The following is a 17,415-nucleotide window of genomic DNA, read 5'->3' on the forward strand; positions in this document are numbered from 1 at the left end:
GGCCCCTTTCGTGGCTCGGTGCATGGTTCATGGAGCATCAACGCCTTGGAAAACACTTTTATATGCTAAATCTTGTGAGGTTCAACGAGCTGATTTTTAGTCCTGCTGAGCTCCAGGTGTTCAAAGGGGTCTTTCCCCAAAAGATGAGGTGGGCTCATCCAAATCACCCTGTGCTCAGAGCATCTGCAACAAAGAGCAGGCTGGGAAAAGGGATTGATATTCACAACCAGTGCAGCCCTTGCCAGATAAATCAGATGCTGCTGGGACGGGTTGTTTTGGCACGCCGGGGCTTGTTCGAGTGCCAGCAAGGAAACATGCACACGCATGTGGTATTTTTAACCTGCAGTTTAATTGCAAGGGGTTTCTCTGTGGTTTAGATGGAAATTGCTGTGCTTGATTAGCAAAATATATGTTGAGTTCATTACCGCCCCATCAGCTGCTTCCCCTGTGCAAACAAACTCCAGTGGATGCGAACTCCCGTTCTCCCTGCTCGTGAGCAGGCAAAAAAGTCGCTGTGATTAGTTAATTATTTCCATCTATATTTTAAAATTTTTTGGGCTATTTCCCCAGCTCCTGGAGGGCTGAGTTTGAAACCCCATTTCTCCTGGAAAACATCTGGCTTGGAACACAGGTCGGAGCTGGACACATTGATCCAGCCCGTTAGGTGCTCCTCTTCGTTACAGCAGCGAGCAAAGAGCATTAAGCCCTTCCAGTCTATGGAAAATAAGCAACTCGAAGGAAATCTTGCATTTGTCTCTAACCTGAGAAAAGAGCCTCAGGCTTCACAGGTTTAGTTCCCTGGCCCACATGGGTTTTTATTGGTGTTTATGAACTACGAGCACTGGGTTTTGGGAGGAAGGGAAGCCCAGGGAAGAGCCCCCCGCACAGCTGCAGATCCAGTCACCTCCTGTGCTCCCATGGAGGAGAAAAAGCGTTTCCTAGAGTTGAAATCAATCCCTGTGTGACCAACGAGGTCGTGGCTTGTGCCTCATTTCTGGAGATGGGCACATGCAACGTGAGTTTGGATCTGGAGTGACAAAGTCCTGACCCACCCAGCACTGATTCTGTGCGCTTGCCCAGCGCCCACTCGCAAGGGGAGGGACACCCCATCTCAGCCCGCTACTCAGGACAGTTAATTTTGGCAATAAAGATGCAAACCAGGCAGTGCCTTCACTCTGCAACAGCAGGGACTGGCTGAACACGTAACCTAAGATTTGGGTCCCACCAGAACTGCTCCCCCTCGTCTCCATCAGAAACCACTCGCTCTTTGCCAACAGACCCTCCCTGCCGGTGGCTTCCGCGTGTCCTTGCGGGTGACAGGTTTGGAAGAAGGTAATGACACAAAGCGTTATTTCATCTCTTCGTCCATCCCTCCCTCCCACGTCCCAGCCCCAAGGAACAGCACCAGTAACCCAGCTCACCACCCACCAACCTTACCAGTGCCTTTGGCATCAAAATCATTTTGGGGCAAATCTTTTAGGAAAAGGTCCAGGGTGAGGCTAAAGCTTCTCATTTCTCAGTCTCCAGCCTGCAGAATGCAGCTGTCGCCCAGCCAGAGCAGTTTTACTCTAACAAGCAGATAAAGCCTTGAAATCTTGACTAACAGGTTCAAGTATTACAGATTTTAATTGAAGCTTGTTCGACGCGAACAGACCCAACCTTTGCCAGCAACTACCCGAGGTGGGGGAGGCGACTGCTCGCTAACTCGGCCTTCACCACGATGATCAAAGCCAACACTTGGTTGGCTGAAAAGCGCATTGATCCGAAAATTCTACTTTTCACCTGCACAGAAAAGTTCTTCTTGTATAGTAGGTTTTTCTATGTATTTTCTGTATGTACTGTACAAGTAACTTATTCTTGAATAATGCAATTTTACCATAATATTAAAAAAAAAAAAAATCTGCTCTTAATAAACTGTTTTTAGAACTCGTTTCTCACTTTTAGTCTGATTCTCTTGAGGCGCTTGGATGCTATTTTAACCCATACTCAATTAATGGCTCCTAAAAGCCAGAAACCCTTAGAAACCTTGGGCGGGCTGGTCCTTCTCAGAAACCGCGTTCCAGGAGCCCCGACCAAGTCACCGTCACGCTCTGCGCCGGCCTCGTGCCCCCCCTGCTGCTCCATTGAATGACGTTTGACTGTACTGGAGGGACTCGGACAGAAGCTCCAGTGGATTAGCGTTCCCCAGCGTGTTTTTCACCAGGGATGGTAACGGCTGCGCCCCAAAGGTTGTGCAGACAACAGGTTACTAGTCCTGCCTCTGATGTGTAACTACCATATAGCGCAGTTTAACCAGTCTCTTGGTTAGTTTGCACTGTATGGACTGGCTAGAAAGGCCTTTACAAGCAGTTGTAACTACTCTGCGCGTTAGCGCAGCAGGTGACGGTTGCTTTCTCATGTCTTTCCTCACCTCTTTCTTCAAGGAACGCTTACCCCAACTTCTTCCTTTCCTTTTCTGCCGCGGTTGGACCAGACGATCCTGGTGGTCCCTTCCAACCCCACATTCTCGGTTCTCCAGCAGCACCTCGGCTTGTGTGGTTTGACCATCTCGCTCCTCAGGGCCCCGTCATGACACCTTTGTGACAGCTGTGGGAGGCCGAGGTGTTGGGAATAGACCTGAACCCCAGAAATCCTTTAGAACCTTGCACTGAACCCCAGATTGAAACCTTTGGTGTATTTCTGCACCACAAACACACGCAAAGCTTACCCAACGCTCCGTAAAACCTTTGCTTCATCGGGATCGAAAGCCGGAGGTAAGACAGCGGTAAAACAAGACACAAACACCGAGTGGGTCAGTTTTTAAAACTTTTTTTATTTTTTATTTTTTTTTTAAGTTTTTATTTTATATTATCTACAAAGTAAAAGTTTTCTTAACTTAAAAGTTACATCACTGTCTCACGATAGTGATTCTCTCATCAAACGTGATTTATAAATAATAATTCATCAGTTTGACGATTAGAATTTTTTTCTTACTGAACCTGTTTTCAAGTTTAGTTAGAAGTAAAAGGGATCTCCGAGTCTTGATTTTTTAGTGATAATAGCAGCAAGAATCACTCTTGTTACTTCTTTTGCTAGCTGATGAGTTCAGAACTTTGAAGGGTCAATAAAAAATAAATAACTTCCAGTTTTCAGCAAGCAGAGTTGGGGCACTTGCAGGACTCAGATACAGTGCATGGAATTATGGAATAGCCCACAAGTTCCTAAATGCCTCTACTCAGTCCGAATCTCTCCCACTGCAAGATGAACTGTTAGCATTCCTAGTGGATGTTACAAGAAATCAAATTCTTTTGTTTTGTATTTTTTTTTTTTAAAAACAAAATAAAATGAAATTCTAGTTTTCTGTGCTTCCAGTTGGCAGAAGCAGTAGAAGGAGGGTATTTGGCCTACAAAAGGTATCCAGCCTTTCAGTTATTCCAGATGAGCCTTACAACTGCTGTTGGTGGTGGGCTTGTACTGTAAAAAAAAAGTTCAAATGTAAATAATAAATTGGCAAGCCACACAACAGTTTGCTAGTCAAGTGGTCACAGGACAACTACTGAGCTCAACTTTACATTTTATTTTTAATTGGTTTTCTTTTTCCTTCTTTTTTTTTTTAATGAACAAGACAAACCCTGCATATATCAAGATGTCCTTTGGATGGTTTTTCCCCTACCTAACCCCTCAGCAAGCAGCCTCGTCCTGCTCACACATTCCCCAAGAAACAAAACCAGGTATCTAGTTCACTACAAAAGTTTAGAGGCTGTTCAGAAACAAGTTACAATAAACTTAGGTCAAGGTTAAATTTAAAGCGGAAAGAAGTCATTACAGCACCTACTTTTCCCCAAATTAAAGCTGCAGGATATTATTCTGAATTAAAGATTAGATTTCAGTCGTCACTTCAGTCATTAGAAGTCTAACAGCCTTACTCCCACGCAACATTTTCACTCCTATATTCACGACCGATCACTTTAAATCAAATAAACCCCCAGATCACTATAAACAGGCTACACAGACAGTCCATCCCCCACGGCAAAACCTGAACACAACAGTGCCACAGTGCCGGCGTCCGCGCCGTTATCCGCTTCTCTACTTCCGCTAGAGAGAAGCAGATTTTTGGCTAAATTAGCTAAATCTCGTACGTTTAGGCTCATAAAACACAGAAGGAGTCTGCCCTCAGCAGCCTGCCACTCCACAAGGACATCTTAAGGTTTCGCTTTTGGTTTTTTTTTTTGTTTTATTTTTGCTTTTCCCCCAAATCTGCTTCACAACAGTTCTGACCACTCCGACCTGGCTCAGTTACGGTGCAGGTCTCGCGGGCACACACTCCTCACCTGAAGGGTGCGTCATATAGGGGAAATGTGTTGTTGTCGAGACGGGAATGGGCTGTAGTGCACTTTGAGCGATGGCGGCTTGGGGACCACCAGGTGGTTGTGTCGTCATTAGCATCATTGGAGCATGGGCAGTTGGGTGAGAAGGAACCATTCCTGACTGTACATGAGCCTGAAACAAAGAGCTCTTTAGTATCATGGTCACAAGGAGGCATCACTCCCGGCCACATGACTGGCAGAAGTTTCTTTCTCCAGCTGTACCAGTAAATCTGGAGATGTACTCCATTTTAACTAGATTAGCTATAGGGATTAAGTCAGAAATCTTAACATAAAAATAATTTAAAAAGAAAAAACAAAAAAGGTTCAAATCCTTACTGCTGGCTCTGAGTCACATTCTCAATTTTAGCCATTTGGACAGTGAGCGCTGAGAGAAAGTGCCAGCAATCAACAGTGGGATATTAAAAAATAAATCAAACACCTCAGCAACACATCTTCAAAACATTACTGTCAGTAACTTGCATCAAAGCATTTCCTATGCGGAGAATGCACCGGGTACAGATAGGAATTTCACGCTGGGATCTGGCATCGCTTCCCCAGCTGCTCCTCGCACAACTCCTGCCCCCAAACCGCCCTCCCCAGGGACCTGCGCCCACACCACTGTTCATCCGAGCAGCCACTCCGAGTGATTTCATCCCTTTGTACCGTTAATTCAGCTTTGTTCTGTTTCCAGTTAAGATCACCACAGTAAAGGTCCTTGTGTAATCTTAGGTCTCAGCAGAAAAAAGGCGATTAATCGTTACGATGGCTGATCGCCTTCTGGCAAATGAGTTCAGCCACTTGTCACTTGGCTTCTTGAGCTCAGAGCAGCTTGTGACTCCAGAGGTCATCAATTTTTTGGTTTAAAAAGCTAGTAAACGCTAGTTTCTTCAAAACACAAAAGATTAAGGAACTCTCGGAGCTCTCAGGGGTTTCTCTTGGGAATAAAACAAGCAAAAAAGCATTTGTATCTAAGGTTTGTTTTGTCCTTCTGCCATATCCCATTAGCAGAGCACTACGGTGCAGGAACTGGAGCCTCCCAAGTTTCACATGCCAGTAAAGACAGATAGCAGGTAGTGGCTACAATTTTATTTCTTAAAGACAAAAGGGTTACTTGACTCATCACAGACATTCCTCAGACTCTTTATCAGACTTGCACTGTATTAGTAGCACTCAAGAAGCCTTTAAAGGCAGGAACTGCAATTCAGATCTCACTCTTGCTCTAAAAAAGGCTTAGAAGATAAGGCTGCGGAACAGAAATACCTTTCAGGATCAGCACCATTTTTATGACAAACATGCTATTATAGCAGCCATCATCATAAAGCAGCTATTCATACAGCAGCTGTATTCAACACACACGGGACAAAAATTTTCTGCTGGGGCTCAAAACGCTTTGCAAATTGGCAGCTGACAGTACTCTGTAATGAATTTCCAAGTACTGTTTCTCAAGTGAGATATCTAACCACTCAAGATTCATCTGATAACCTAAAGGGAAATTCAACTGATCCCCTGGTGTCAGCCTAACTGAAATCCCTACTACATGGTATTTCAAAAGTGTGTTCGGAAGTTGGAAATGAGGCTGCTAAGAAACTATTAAGTCTGGTGATGAGTTAACATCCATTTAAAATTTCTTACAGAACTGTAGTTATTCCTTCATTAGAGATTTCTGAGGGACTACTTAATTTTGAAAAGTCAGTTAGTTTGGTGTAAGTATCATGGATGATAGACTTCAGTTTTCATACTAAAAAAGGACAGCAGAAGAGACTGCGCAAGCCAGGAGTCCTGGGTAAGGCAAACTCTGCCTCCCATTGCTAAAAAACCCTGACCGAGCAGTCACTTCTGACTGAAAGTTCCATCTGATTTACTTTAACGAGGTTTTGCTTATTAAGCGCTTGGCACACAGAAAGGAAGGCAACGGTCACATCCTATAGCGCAGGCGTGGGCCTGGCCATGATGTATACAGCACAATTTGGGGCGTTTTATCTTTAAGCTGACCTTGAAATAAATGTGTTTCACATTTCAACGTGCTGCTAACCCAGGAGCTTCGAGACCCTCTGAAGGGCTGCGTGAAGGCACCTGGAGAAGCTCTACAACCCAGGCATCCACACCACTGCTGTCACACCAGAGCAGAGCAAGTGATCTCGTTTTGGGCAAAAACCAGAGCCTGGGAGGACAGGACAAGATGCCACAGTGGTAGTTGAGTTAGGATATCGTCTCCTTATCCTCCCACAGAACAAAAGCAGAGAAATAAAAAGCCTAACAGATTAAAAAAGCTAAAAACTCAACATCAGTAAAACGATTCCTAAATAACTATTAATTTGTTGGCTTAACTGACTGTCCCAAGGACCAGATTCAATCAGAATTCTGCAAGGGAGTGGAGAGCTATTAGATTAATGTCCCTAATTACAGTTAGTCATGAGATCCCAAACTACTGTTAACCTGTATGAGAAGGTATAAAACAGACACCAAGTACTCAGCCTGCAGAAGAACTGTGCAGGAAAAATTACTGATTAATTGTCCATTCCTTGACAAAATACACTAAATCCAGGAGATTTAGTAAACATCAGAAAATCTTTGTAACCCTGCTTTACACAGAGGTCTTGATTTATCAGTCATGTGCTTCCCTTCCCAAAATCCTTCTTTTTTCACAAGAGAGCAGTTAAGAGAAGTGAGTGTCTGATCCTGAAGCACGGACTGGTTTTTAAGTTGCCCAACAAGGACAGGGGATCTCCTGCATGAGCAGTTCGTTCAGAACCACACACAGACACACACACACATGCACACGCTTTTCTTTCAGCAAGGATTGTCTTGCAGTCATCTGAACTGAATCTCACCTATCTCCCACTGCAGTGCACTGCTACTCCCTAGTAATGCTGTGTAAAATCTTTTATTGGATGGAATCGTATCAATTTGACTACAACGCAGAGCTTAAAACTGCCACCAAGGGCAGCAATTCAGCCTTCCTCCGCACAGCTCTCACCTCCAACCTTTCTGTATGCCAGCTCTTCCTGGGGTCATGCAGTGAACTGATTTGACTGAAAATTAGCCTAAACTGGGGGCTGGGGAGGCACATTTCAGCTGAATCATGGTTTGCTGCATGGTCAAACAGTTCCGTGAGCAGAATGGTGGGGCAGGGCAAGGGTGGGAGCCGGGAACTGGGAAGAGAGCTCAATTTCTTTCAGTAGCAGTGCCACCTTAAGATGTCTTCATTAAACTACAGCTGTAGATGCACTGAGTGTTGGAAGCTGAGCTCCGAATATCTTGTAAAATTCTAAATAAAGGCAATGTACAGACAGAAACCTAAGTAACACAACAGGTAGTCTTTGCTGAGAGGTGATAGAATGGAAATCACTTCAGCAGGCCCGACTGTCCTAACTTTTGTGGCATTAAGACATTTAGTCTTGAAGGTTGTTAAACTGTGTTTACCTGGGGGACATGGGCCATGTGTGGCGGATTGGTATATGCAGGTTGAACATGGGAGGGATGAATGGTGAAGACTGTTTGTTGTGCTGTAGGAAAACTATTTTGTGGAGACTGCGTATTGGAGCCTGGCGTCATGGAAGGTGGGGTTGGAGCTAGACCTGCGTGGTAAATCGCCGACTGCTGCTGTGGGTTTGCCAGGTGGAGTGCCTGAGCAGCCTGGTGCTGATGATGCTGCAAAGAAGACAGAAGATGATTTAGGTTATGGTCTATAAGTGAGACACGTTCATTCTGTAGATCAGAGTGAGACAGGTTTGCAAAACCGCTCTCAATAGTGAATAGTGGCACATCTAGGGATCACCCCATCTGCAGTCATGAGGAAACTAATTTCAGTTCCATCAGGCTCATTTTCTCCTTGCACTAAGTTAGCTATGTGAGCAGGAGCCTGGAAAACAGAACCTACACTGACAGGTAAAAACAAGGAGACCCTGCAACCGTGCGGCTGGACATACTTCACAGCTGCATTTAGCAGCCCAAAGTTACTACCAGCAGGTAATTAAGGCACACAGCACTATCGCAAGACCTATTTTGATTTCAGCTGCTTGTCTTTGGCAAAATACAATCAAACACTTCTCAGCGTTTATCTGCTATTTCCAGTTGTAACTCCAGTCATATTAAAGCTCTGATAAAATCATGATCTCCCCTTAATAGGAACATGGAAACAAGCTATACCTCATCCCCTGCGAAGAGGGAGAAATGAATGCCTGGACTTTTGATAGTGGTCCTTACTACGGAAAAGAGACTGCCACAAGTTTCCCTGCCAGCTCATCCAACAACTATGTCATGAGACCACCAGCGAGCCACTGCACTCAGAGAAAAATTACATTATGCAGCTCTACTTCCTTCCTTCCAAAAAACAGAGGGGAATCTAGACAACTCCTGCATGAGATGTGCCACATGCAGTTCGTCTGGGCAACTGCTCCATCTTACCATTTTTCCTCTCAAAGAAATCAATATATCAACATGAAGCATCAGTCTGATGCAATCCCTTCCAGCAGAGCGTGTTATATACAGTGTAAAGACATTCACCCCCTTGAGCTGTTACCTGCACGGGGCTGGGAGCAGGGTGGCTTCCAGCATGTTGGCTTTGCTGCTGGCCAGTCGGGGTGGCAGAAGGCTGAGGATGCGGAGGATGCGGATGCAGGGTAGCATTAGGGTGGGCATACTGCTGAGCAAGTGAGCCGGTGGAAACTAGGATGAAAAAGAAGAATATTTAACAACAGGTACAGAACATGCGTGCCGTCAAGTCACCATCTGCACTCGAAGATTTTGCAATATCTCAAACATACTGTAAATAAATTCCCTCCCCCTTCTAAGAAAAAATATTTATCTTGCAAATAGCTGAGTATCTTACCTTGCTTTTGTGTAGTTTGGTTTTGCAGGGAAGTCTATAAATAACCATAATTAGACAGTTCATCTTCCCTAGCTTGACAATGTAACAGATACTACATAGAGAAAAGCAGTATTCCATCTTTTGTTTTGTCAAACAGACCAGTTTAAAATATCAAATTTAATATTTTCATACAATTTAGTTTTTCCTGAAATATACTTTTCAAAGGTGTTACAAGCCATTTTTATTTCCACCATCCAAAAATTCTTTGGCCTTATACCTGGCTAACCTCACCATGCTACTCTTCTGGAAATTGCTCACAGTACAGTCAGTGTAAAGTACATACACTGCATGTATGCTTAAAAGCTATAGGGACACACAGTATATACGTAACAGCGGAGGAAACTGAGGCTGCTTGAGCATCAAATTTTTGCTGAAGCCAGTATCTTGTACTAAAATAATGTCCCTTCTCCCCCCTCAAGGGAATGTTCTGAATCACCACCATTCTGTGAGCTTCTCAACACTGCCAAGAAATTCTTAATTCCTTGAAACAGTAGCAAATAAGGTACAAAATTCCAAAAAAGGAAAAAAACAACATAAAACTTTCACACCAGTGAAACCGCATCTGTTGCTACAGCCGTACCAGTCTCCAACAACAAACTCATATCAACACGTCCCTCCTTGAAGAGTCCTGAACTGCTCCGAAACAGGCCACGCTAAATTGTGGGGTTTAATTCTGAGGGGATCGAGCAAAGTATGAAAATCCGTAATGTCAGCAAATCCAGCATGCAAGTGGAAAGTGAGACCCTAAGAAAATGCATCTATATTGGTTTTAGAACGTGTGCAACAAGCAGTCGAGTTCGCAGCTGCGCTCCAGCCCACGCCGACACGCACGGCTCTCTCTGCTGTTACGGCTTGCCAAGAGTGGGGCTTGTTTTGCTGACAACAGCGCTAAAAGACAAACAGTCTAAGCGAACGATCAGCCTGCTCCTGACTCTGTTTCCTGCAACTGTTCCTTATTTGTTCTGGTACCTTTTTGTCGTTCTGACAAGTTAATTGCTGCTTACTCTCTGTCGGGTTACAGCTTTTTTTAGTGGGGTTTGATGCCATGAGAACTCGATGGCTGCTGAAGTGCCTGTCTGCAGCGTACCTTTAGAAGTGATGGGTTTTTGGGGGCTGTTTTCTTGCCCTCACAAACAAACCTGAAAATCGGGGCACAGGGAGAAACTCAGAGTGTGACTGCAATGCTGCAACCACCTGCCCCGTGTACTCATGGCTGTGAGTCACGGTATCGCACTTCTCCAAATAACCGCAGCTTCTGAAGAGTTTTGCTGTGCTGGGCTCTAAGTTCACGAATACACAGAACTGCTTGTGTGCATATAAGGGATGAAAGCCAAGATGGGTGGAGAAAATGGGATAAAAATGGAGCTGCACGTGAAAGCACGATGCTGGTCAGCAAAAACAAGTCTCAAGGGGACAGCAACCCTGGACACGCTACTGCCCTGTGCAAGTCCTCGTTTTCCTACAGCTTGGTTTGCTAGAAAGCTTACAAATACTAGTTCTACAATATTCCAACTCCCTAGAACACATCTAGGCAGGGTTTTTTTTTGCCTAATTGAGATTTTTCTCCCCTGTACAGGCCACTGTGAAGGTCTCTGTGTAATAAGTGCCTATCCCACTGAACTTAATCCCATCCTGCTGCCTTGAAAGCTCCATTAAATCTGCACCAAGCAAATGGTCCAGCAGTGATGTGCACTACAGTTCCAGGATATTAATGCAGATGAACTTCAAATGCATTTGTAACCCCACATTCCTGCAGTTTGAGTTGATCCTAATACGCTCATGCATGAGCCTGTGAATGGACACACATCCTCATGCACTATGAGCATTTCTGATTCAGAGGGGTTTGGAAAACACCTTGATTTTTTCTATACATAATGGCAAAACTACCAGTATCGTCCACCATTGCACTTTGTTATGCTTTCAAATGCAAGAAAAGTGGAGATTTTTTTTTCGCATCACTACTAAAATTATTTTGCAGCAGCATCTCAACCATGTTTCTATTTGACTTCCAACCACTGCAGTTATGAAGTTTACGGTTTCCCACAGTAGGAAAATTTCTCAGCCTCATTATTATACAACACTCTGACAAAGTCCAGGAGTTATTATCTCTGTCAAAGTAGTAGAAATAAATTGCACAGAGGGATTGACTTGTTTGCCGAAGGGTGTGCTACCAAAATCCTGCTCCGCTCTCATCCTGCTGCTGCAGGGCTGGCACGCCTGACTGCAAATTAACTTCAACCCCATTCAGGAGGTTTTAAAACATATATGGAAATCAATTCCAAGTTGTAAGATATTCAAGGCTTCCCGCGTCCTGCCACATTACTTGTTAAGAGCCCCCAAAATAATGAGGTGCTCCGTTAAACCATTTGTGTAATTCATCTTTTGTTTCTTTATAGGAGAGAATAATAAACTAAGTTATTCTGAAGCAGATACATTATACAATAAAACTTCACAATGAAGAATTTCTCTCTTAAGAAACTAGTTAAACTGAGGAATAGATACGGATACAGAAGTGGGGGGAGGATCAAGTTTTTGTCATAGTAGCAGCTCTTCCATAGCCTTCTAATATCTTTGATCCACAGCTTTGCATTTAAAGTACCACATTTTTCTATATTGAAGAATTTTTATTTGCCTAGCTTCTCCTCTCCCCCATTTTGTCTTTAACAAATTACTCCAATAAGCTCTACAAATTTGGTTAAAACTAGTTCAGACGCTGCTGCAAATTAGGTTGTAATAGCAATATTAAAAGTGTCTTTCAAAAAATGTTACGTGGACACTTATCTAAATCCTGTACAGACACTGCATACAAACCAAGAACAGTTCAGGACGAGCGGCAGCAAGTCTGAAACACGTGCACAGATCATTGGTAGCTCAAACCCCGAGTTCAAACTTCAACTCTAGAAAAGTAAAAGGTTTTCCTCGTTTAGCTGGTGCAATGGGCAGCTCAGACAAAGCACTGAAATCTGCGGAAGAAGCCTTGCAAAACAGCCACGAGAGATTCAGCTGCTCAGCCGTAACTAAAGCCCTTTCACTGGGACCTTCTGTCAAGAATTTGTGCCTGTTCATCACAACAGCTCACTACAGATACCAAACAGCAAACGAGATGAAACAGGAGGTGAGGAAGAAGAAAAAGTATTGCAAATTATCCAAGATTTTCCCTCATTCTCATTACTTAGGAGATTTTCCAAATGGCCATCTAGTCGTGCTGAGGAAGCACAAAACAGCTCCATGTATCTCCTTGCTGCAAGTAACCTCCGCTCATTCCAGCAGAAACACACGGGTTTTCTCACCATTTATGCCTCACATTCCTCTCCGCAAGAAACACTCCCTGGGCCAACCTGCTTCGTTGCAGCATCTTTTCAACAAGTTGTTTCCTAACATAATATTGAACTGCACTAACCTTGCTGGGATACACAGTGCAGATAAGCGATTCGGTAATGAAGTGAGCAAAAATATCAGATGGATTGAATTACTGAATTCGACTCTACAAAAGTGCAACCCATTTTTCTGAGAGGCAAACAAGCAGTAGGCAGCCACCAAACCCACGGAAGGAGCTGAAATCAAAAGAGGTGAGAGCAGCAGAAATCAAGCAGAGCTCCCAGCTACAAGGGGATAAGCAAAAACCATATAAATGTAATTTCATATTTTCCCTGGTAGGAATTTTAATGCTACCAATGGTGGTCATGGTTGGTCATCATCCCAAGATGCACTGAAGAGCCTATTTTCAAGAACTGACCAGTGAACAAACTTCAAAACTATTGCCAGACCCAGTAAGATGGTGAGGATAACTACATTTAAAAGACCTGAATGGTAGGAAGCAAAGAAATAGCAAATGTTTCTTTCATAACACAAACATTTCAAGAAGTAATTTTACACAGGTAGAGTGGACTTCACTTAAAAGATTATCCACGAAAGGAACGAGCTTTTTAAAGTTATTTCAGTGCACCAAACCAAGACGCGTGAAAACAGGACAGGTCGGCATCCCACAGCACCAGTTCACGCAGAACAATTTCGGTACAAGAAACACAGGAAGTCTGTTCCAGAAGAGATTTTTGGAGAACAAGTGGTATTTCTCACATCCCTCTTGCATGAGCTAACTTAAAAAAACCAAACCAAACCAAGAGTGCCTGGCATAGGCTGCACGGGCTTGCAGACACAACAGGACAGGAGAATGGTTGAAATATCCTGGGAACTTCAGTCCTTTCCCATATCTTGGGTGACAAGGACGGTCCATCCTGCAACTACCCCATTTCTCCCCAAACCAGCTTCCTCAAAGTGCTAAGAACACCAATATATAAGGCAGATTTTATTCCTTATCTGCCCTTCCCATACAGGCAGGCAGCTGGAGTCTGCGTTAGCTGTTGTGCGCCGAGCACAGAGAACATCAGGCCCTCGCCCACCCCTGCACTGACGCAGGTCACCGGCTCGGGTACCACCGATACCTAATGTTATCTGCCAAGGAAGCATCTACACCGGCACGGAGCCCTCGTCTGGTTGCTCTCTTATTATTATAATAACAGCAGTGAAGTAACTCTACAAAAAGCTTCCTTCATCTCAGCTGCAACTCAAGTTATTTCCTCCCAAGGGCTCAGAACTTGAGCCACAGCTTTTTACAGACAAGAGGCACAAGACACTTCTCCTTTTCGGATGCAGATTAACTTCCCCAGTTTTAAAATTCCATTTGGGCTATGAAAGAAAGGGAGTGAGGCTGCTGACCCAGGTTTTAGGCAGAGGTTATCCACATGCAGCACTCAATTCTGGCTGCAGATGAAAAGACTGGGTGCTAAAACTAAATTATTCAGCATACAAAATACATTTTAAAACACTGACAAATCAGCTTCCTGTGGTCATATAAATCTGTTCAACAGCTTCATGCCCCTGTCCATGGGAAGGAACCTTCCTGTGTTTTCCACATACTGGTTTGGTGCAAGGAAACTTGTTCCCTCAACACGTCCCATTCCTTTAACATCTGTTCTTTAGTAAGTGCTTTTTCTGTACAATCAAAATTAGTACAAAAAACCCAACTCACTGGCAAAGTAGAAAGAAGGGCCTGTCTCCTTGCTGTATGGTATTTTGGGACATGCTGAATTTGGGAAATAGAAAGGTAAATTAGCCTCTTGCCACGTGCATACTTCCCGTCTTCTGGAAAGGTCAGCATCATTTTTTTTCTTTTTTAAAGATTGTAGAACCATGCAGATATTTTTATTTACTTAGGTGCTATTAGAGCTGGATATTTAGTTTCACAAATGAGTGGAAATGAAACAATACAAGTCTCAGGTAAGCCTTCCTTCTACACTGTGACACTGAGGTCTTCCGTTCTTAAGCAACACAGAAATAAGCTTTATGTCAATTAACGGTCTATTACAGTCCACTGTAATGAGAAGGTTAAAACATAATTACATTAAAACAGAAATTGGCCCCTTGCTTTTTCAGCTATATCACTGCCATTCTTAACAGTTCCAAGACACCTTTGGTGACTGGTTCACTCTTAGTCCCTGGAGAATCCTCTGAAGTTTATATTATATCCACCATTGTACTATCAGGGTAATAGAATTTACTCTACTGCTGAGACAGAAACCAGATAAAGTTAGAGACAACACCAGACCAGTAAAACATATGCAGAAGGGGAAAAGGGAAGGGAGAATGGGGACAGGAATGAGAGCACAAAAAACAGGAAATGCAGCTGTATAAAACCAAGCTCTGGTTTTACACAAAGTTGGTTTTAAACACGAAAGTAAAGTTATTCAGAGGACTCCAGTTACCTGGAAACACAGGCAGTTCAGCTGCATGGTAAGATTAACACAAGTTCATCGTCACAGGAATTAATTTATCCACCCTCTACTTAGCAGAAAATTTGGTTGGTTAACAGCACAAGTTCAGTTCTGTGTGCGCCACAGACCGAGCAGTGGAACTGCCAACGTGGCCAAACATGACCAGCCCAGGGTATCGGTGCCAGGGATGTCACCCAGAGCCAATGCTCCCCAGGCAGGCACTGTGTTCTGAAACCCACAGGCCAAGAATGACAGCTCCGCGTTCAGGTACGTGTATGCGGCACTGAAAGACGCCTGCGTTTCAAACTCCCTTCATAAGGACATCTAAGTGGCTCAGGTCTCCAGAGCTGAAGCGTTTAACAGACATTTATTGTCTGGCAGTTGACTGAAAGATAGTTGCTTGAACACTCTCCTTTCTCAATTGTGTTTTTAGGGGGAAAACCCAATGATTTAAACGCTCCTCCGGCAGGTTTAGCTGGGTCTGCTGGTGACCAGGCAGCTCAGCTGCTCAGCTTCTCTCCAGCTCTTGGCAACAGTGGGTGCGAGACCAGGCAGCAGGACACTGGAACCACCGGCAAGGAGATCGCAGAAGTGCAGAAATATCCCATTAAACAGCATCAGATAGAAATATTTTTCTTTAAAATGGAAGAGTGCTTATAAACAAGCGTAGGTCGCTGTATGTATTTTGGATTTGGTTATCTCTTCATGAGGCAGGAAGGAAAATAAACCCCAAACTGGTTCACTTAATGGATCAACAAGCGTTTCTCTTCGTCGGCAGGCAGCTACTACTGGCCACAGGCTTTCAACTTGTCCCAAACCATTAGTGAAGATGGAGTTTCAGGTCTCACCAGAAAACATTTTATACCTTAAGAATACTTCATGAGCAGAGCCCCCCAACCCCCACGTCTCAGTGTGGTTCTCCTTGCAGACATCTTCTCTCTACCACATATGCAGGAAAAACATTGAGTGAATTTTGCAAGAATTATCTCAAAGAAAGCACTAGTACCTTGAAGGATAAAAGGGCAGCACAACCCTCTGAATCGTGATATCAACGGGGCAAAAAATAGCTTTTTAAATAGATAATAATATATATTTTTTAAAATCAGATAGCAATCTTAAAGAGCCGAAAGGAAATCTGAGAACTTGTTTGAGCAGGTGCTCCAGAAATCAAAGGCAGCAGTTGGTGTTTCTCAGGAAGTTCTTATTCTGTTCAAATGAGTTTTTTAAGACAGGACCAGAATCAAAGTGCATTGATATTTTAGTTCAAAGATACTGTGAGTAAACTTAAGGTTCCCAAAATACAGAACGTATGTTACGGATACTGTCTTACAGTCACTCAATCAGATGCGAATGGTTCCAGCATGTTGTTCGTTAGCAATGTACTCCAGAAGCAGCTTATACTTATCACCTTGGGCATTTCTACATTTTCCCCAAGCGCTCACAGCTTGATAAACAGAAGTTGAAGTGAGTATGTTACTGATGAACACATTTGGAGGAAACACAATCCATCTAGGCAAGGTCTTCAAGTACTCAGCACATGGAAGACTTGCAAAAATTGGAACTGAGAGTGTGCTGCACTACATCAGAGGTCGTTTCGTGTGCGGCTAACTGCAAACTTTGTAAATTAAGGGTACATTGGAGCCAATTTATGTTCGCTAGGCAATAAACACACTTGCACATAGCAAGAACATACTCAAAAATTTAAAAGTGTCTCATATGGAGTTCACGATCTGGCTGGGTTGAGGTCTCAGTAACAAGAATTTCAAGCACTTGTTCATTTACTGGGAAGGTGGGAGAATATTTAGAAGAGTCACCAAGTAGTTACTTGAAAGAACACAGAAGAACATTCAATTTCTGTTAAATTAGGTGCTCTTGGTAAAGTAATATTTAATTAATGGCAGGAAATACCAAAGAATTCTCAAGTTTGACCCAACTTAGTTGTTTGTACTGGTAGGTAGTCACAGATCTAAAACAGACAAGCTGCAAAACCAACACAAAATGAGATCTAATGGTTGTAAGTCAGAATATCGGTGAGCAAACTATCCAGCCATCTGATCAAAGCCAGCCAAGGGAAGGACTGGTACTTCAGTGCTGTAGAACCCACTGGTTACAAAAGATAAGGATGGTCCAAAATGGGAAATTGCCAGGAAGTCACATGCAACCACTTTGAATCAAATCTCAGATTATCTCATGTTTAGTTTTATTTTAATTAAGATTTGAGAGGAGAGTTTTCCCCAATAAAGGTCTGAAAGCCTTTGATCATCCACTTTATCGGAATTCTATTTAATCTAATGGAACAGCAAACAGAAGATCTGTTTACACGGACACCTCAAGCACAAGAGTTGAAAAGATCAAAGTAATACAATTAGCAAGGACCTGTGAGAGAAAGACTTAATCTCTACAAGTTAACTTCAGCTTCAGCACAAAT

General features: G+C 43.4%; 1 protein-coding gene across 9 annotated transcripts in view; it reads right to left on the minus strand.

Annotated features, from left to right (window-relative positions):
• Positions 1-2,594: 2,594 nt before the first annotated feature.
• ATXN2 (ataxin 2) overlaps positions 2,595-17,415 on the minus strand; it is a 51,336-nt gene continuing 36,515 nt past the window's right edge. For 6 of the 9 annotated variants that reach the window (XM_080355169.1, XM_080355165.1, XM_080355167.1 and 3 more), the window contains 3 exons: positions 8,869-9,014; positions 7,770-7,997; positions 2,595-4,479 (listed from right to left, as the gene is read on the minus strand). In XM_080355169.1, the coding sequence (XP_080211295.1) occupies positions 4,276-4,479; positions 7,770-7,997; positions 8,869-9,014 (578 nt within the window). In that variant the 3' untranslated portion in view covers positions 2,595-4,275. Of the gene's footprint in view, positions 4,480-7,769; positions 7,998-8,868; positions 9,015-14,245; positions 14,300-17,415 lie in introns of all 9 variants that reach the window. The other 3 variants (XM_080355168.1, XM_080355164.1, XM_080355171.1) reach the window with 2 other exon arrangements.

This window comes from Nesoenas mayeri (genome assembly GCF_963082525.1).
Source record: "Nesoenas mayeri genome assembly, chromosome: 17".
Lineage (NCBI taxonomy): Eukaryota > Metazoa > Chordata > Aves > Columbiformes > Columbidae > Nesoenas > Nesoenas mayeri.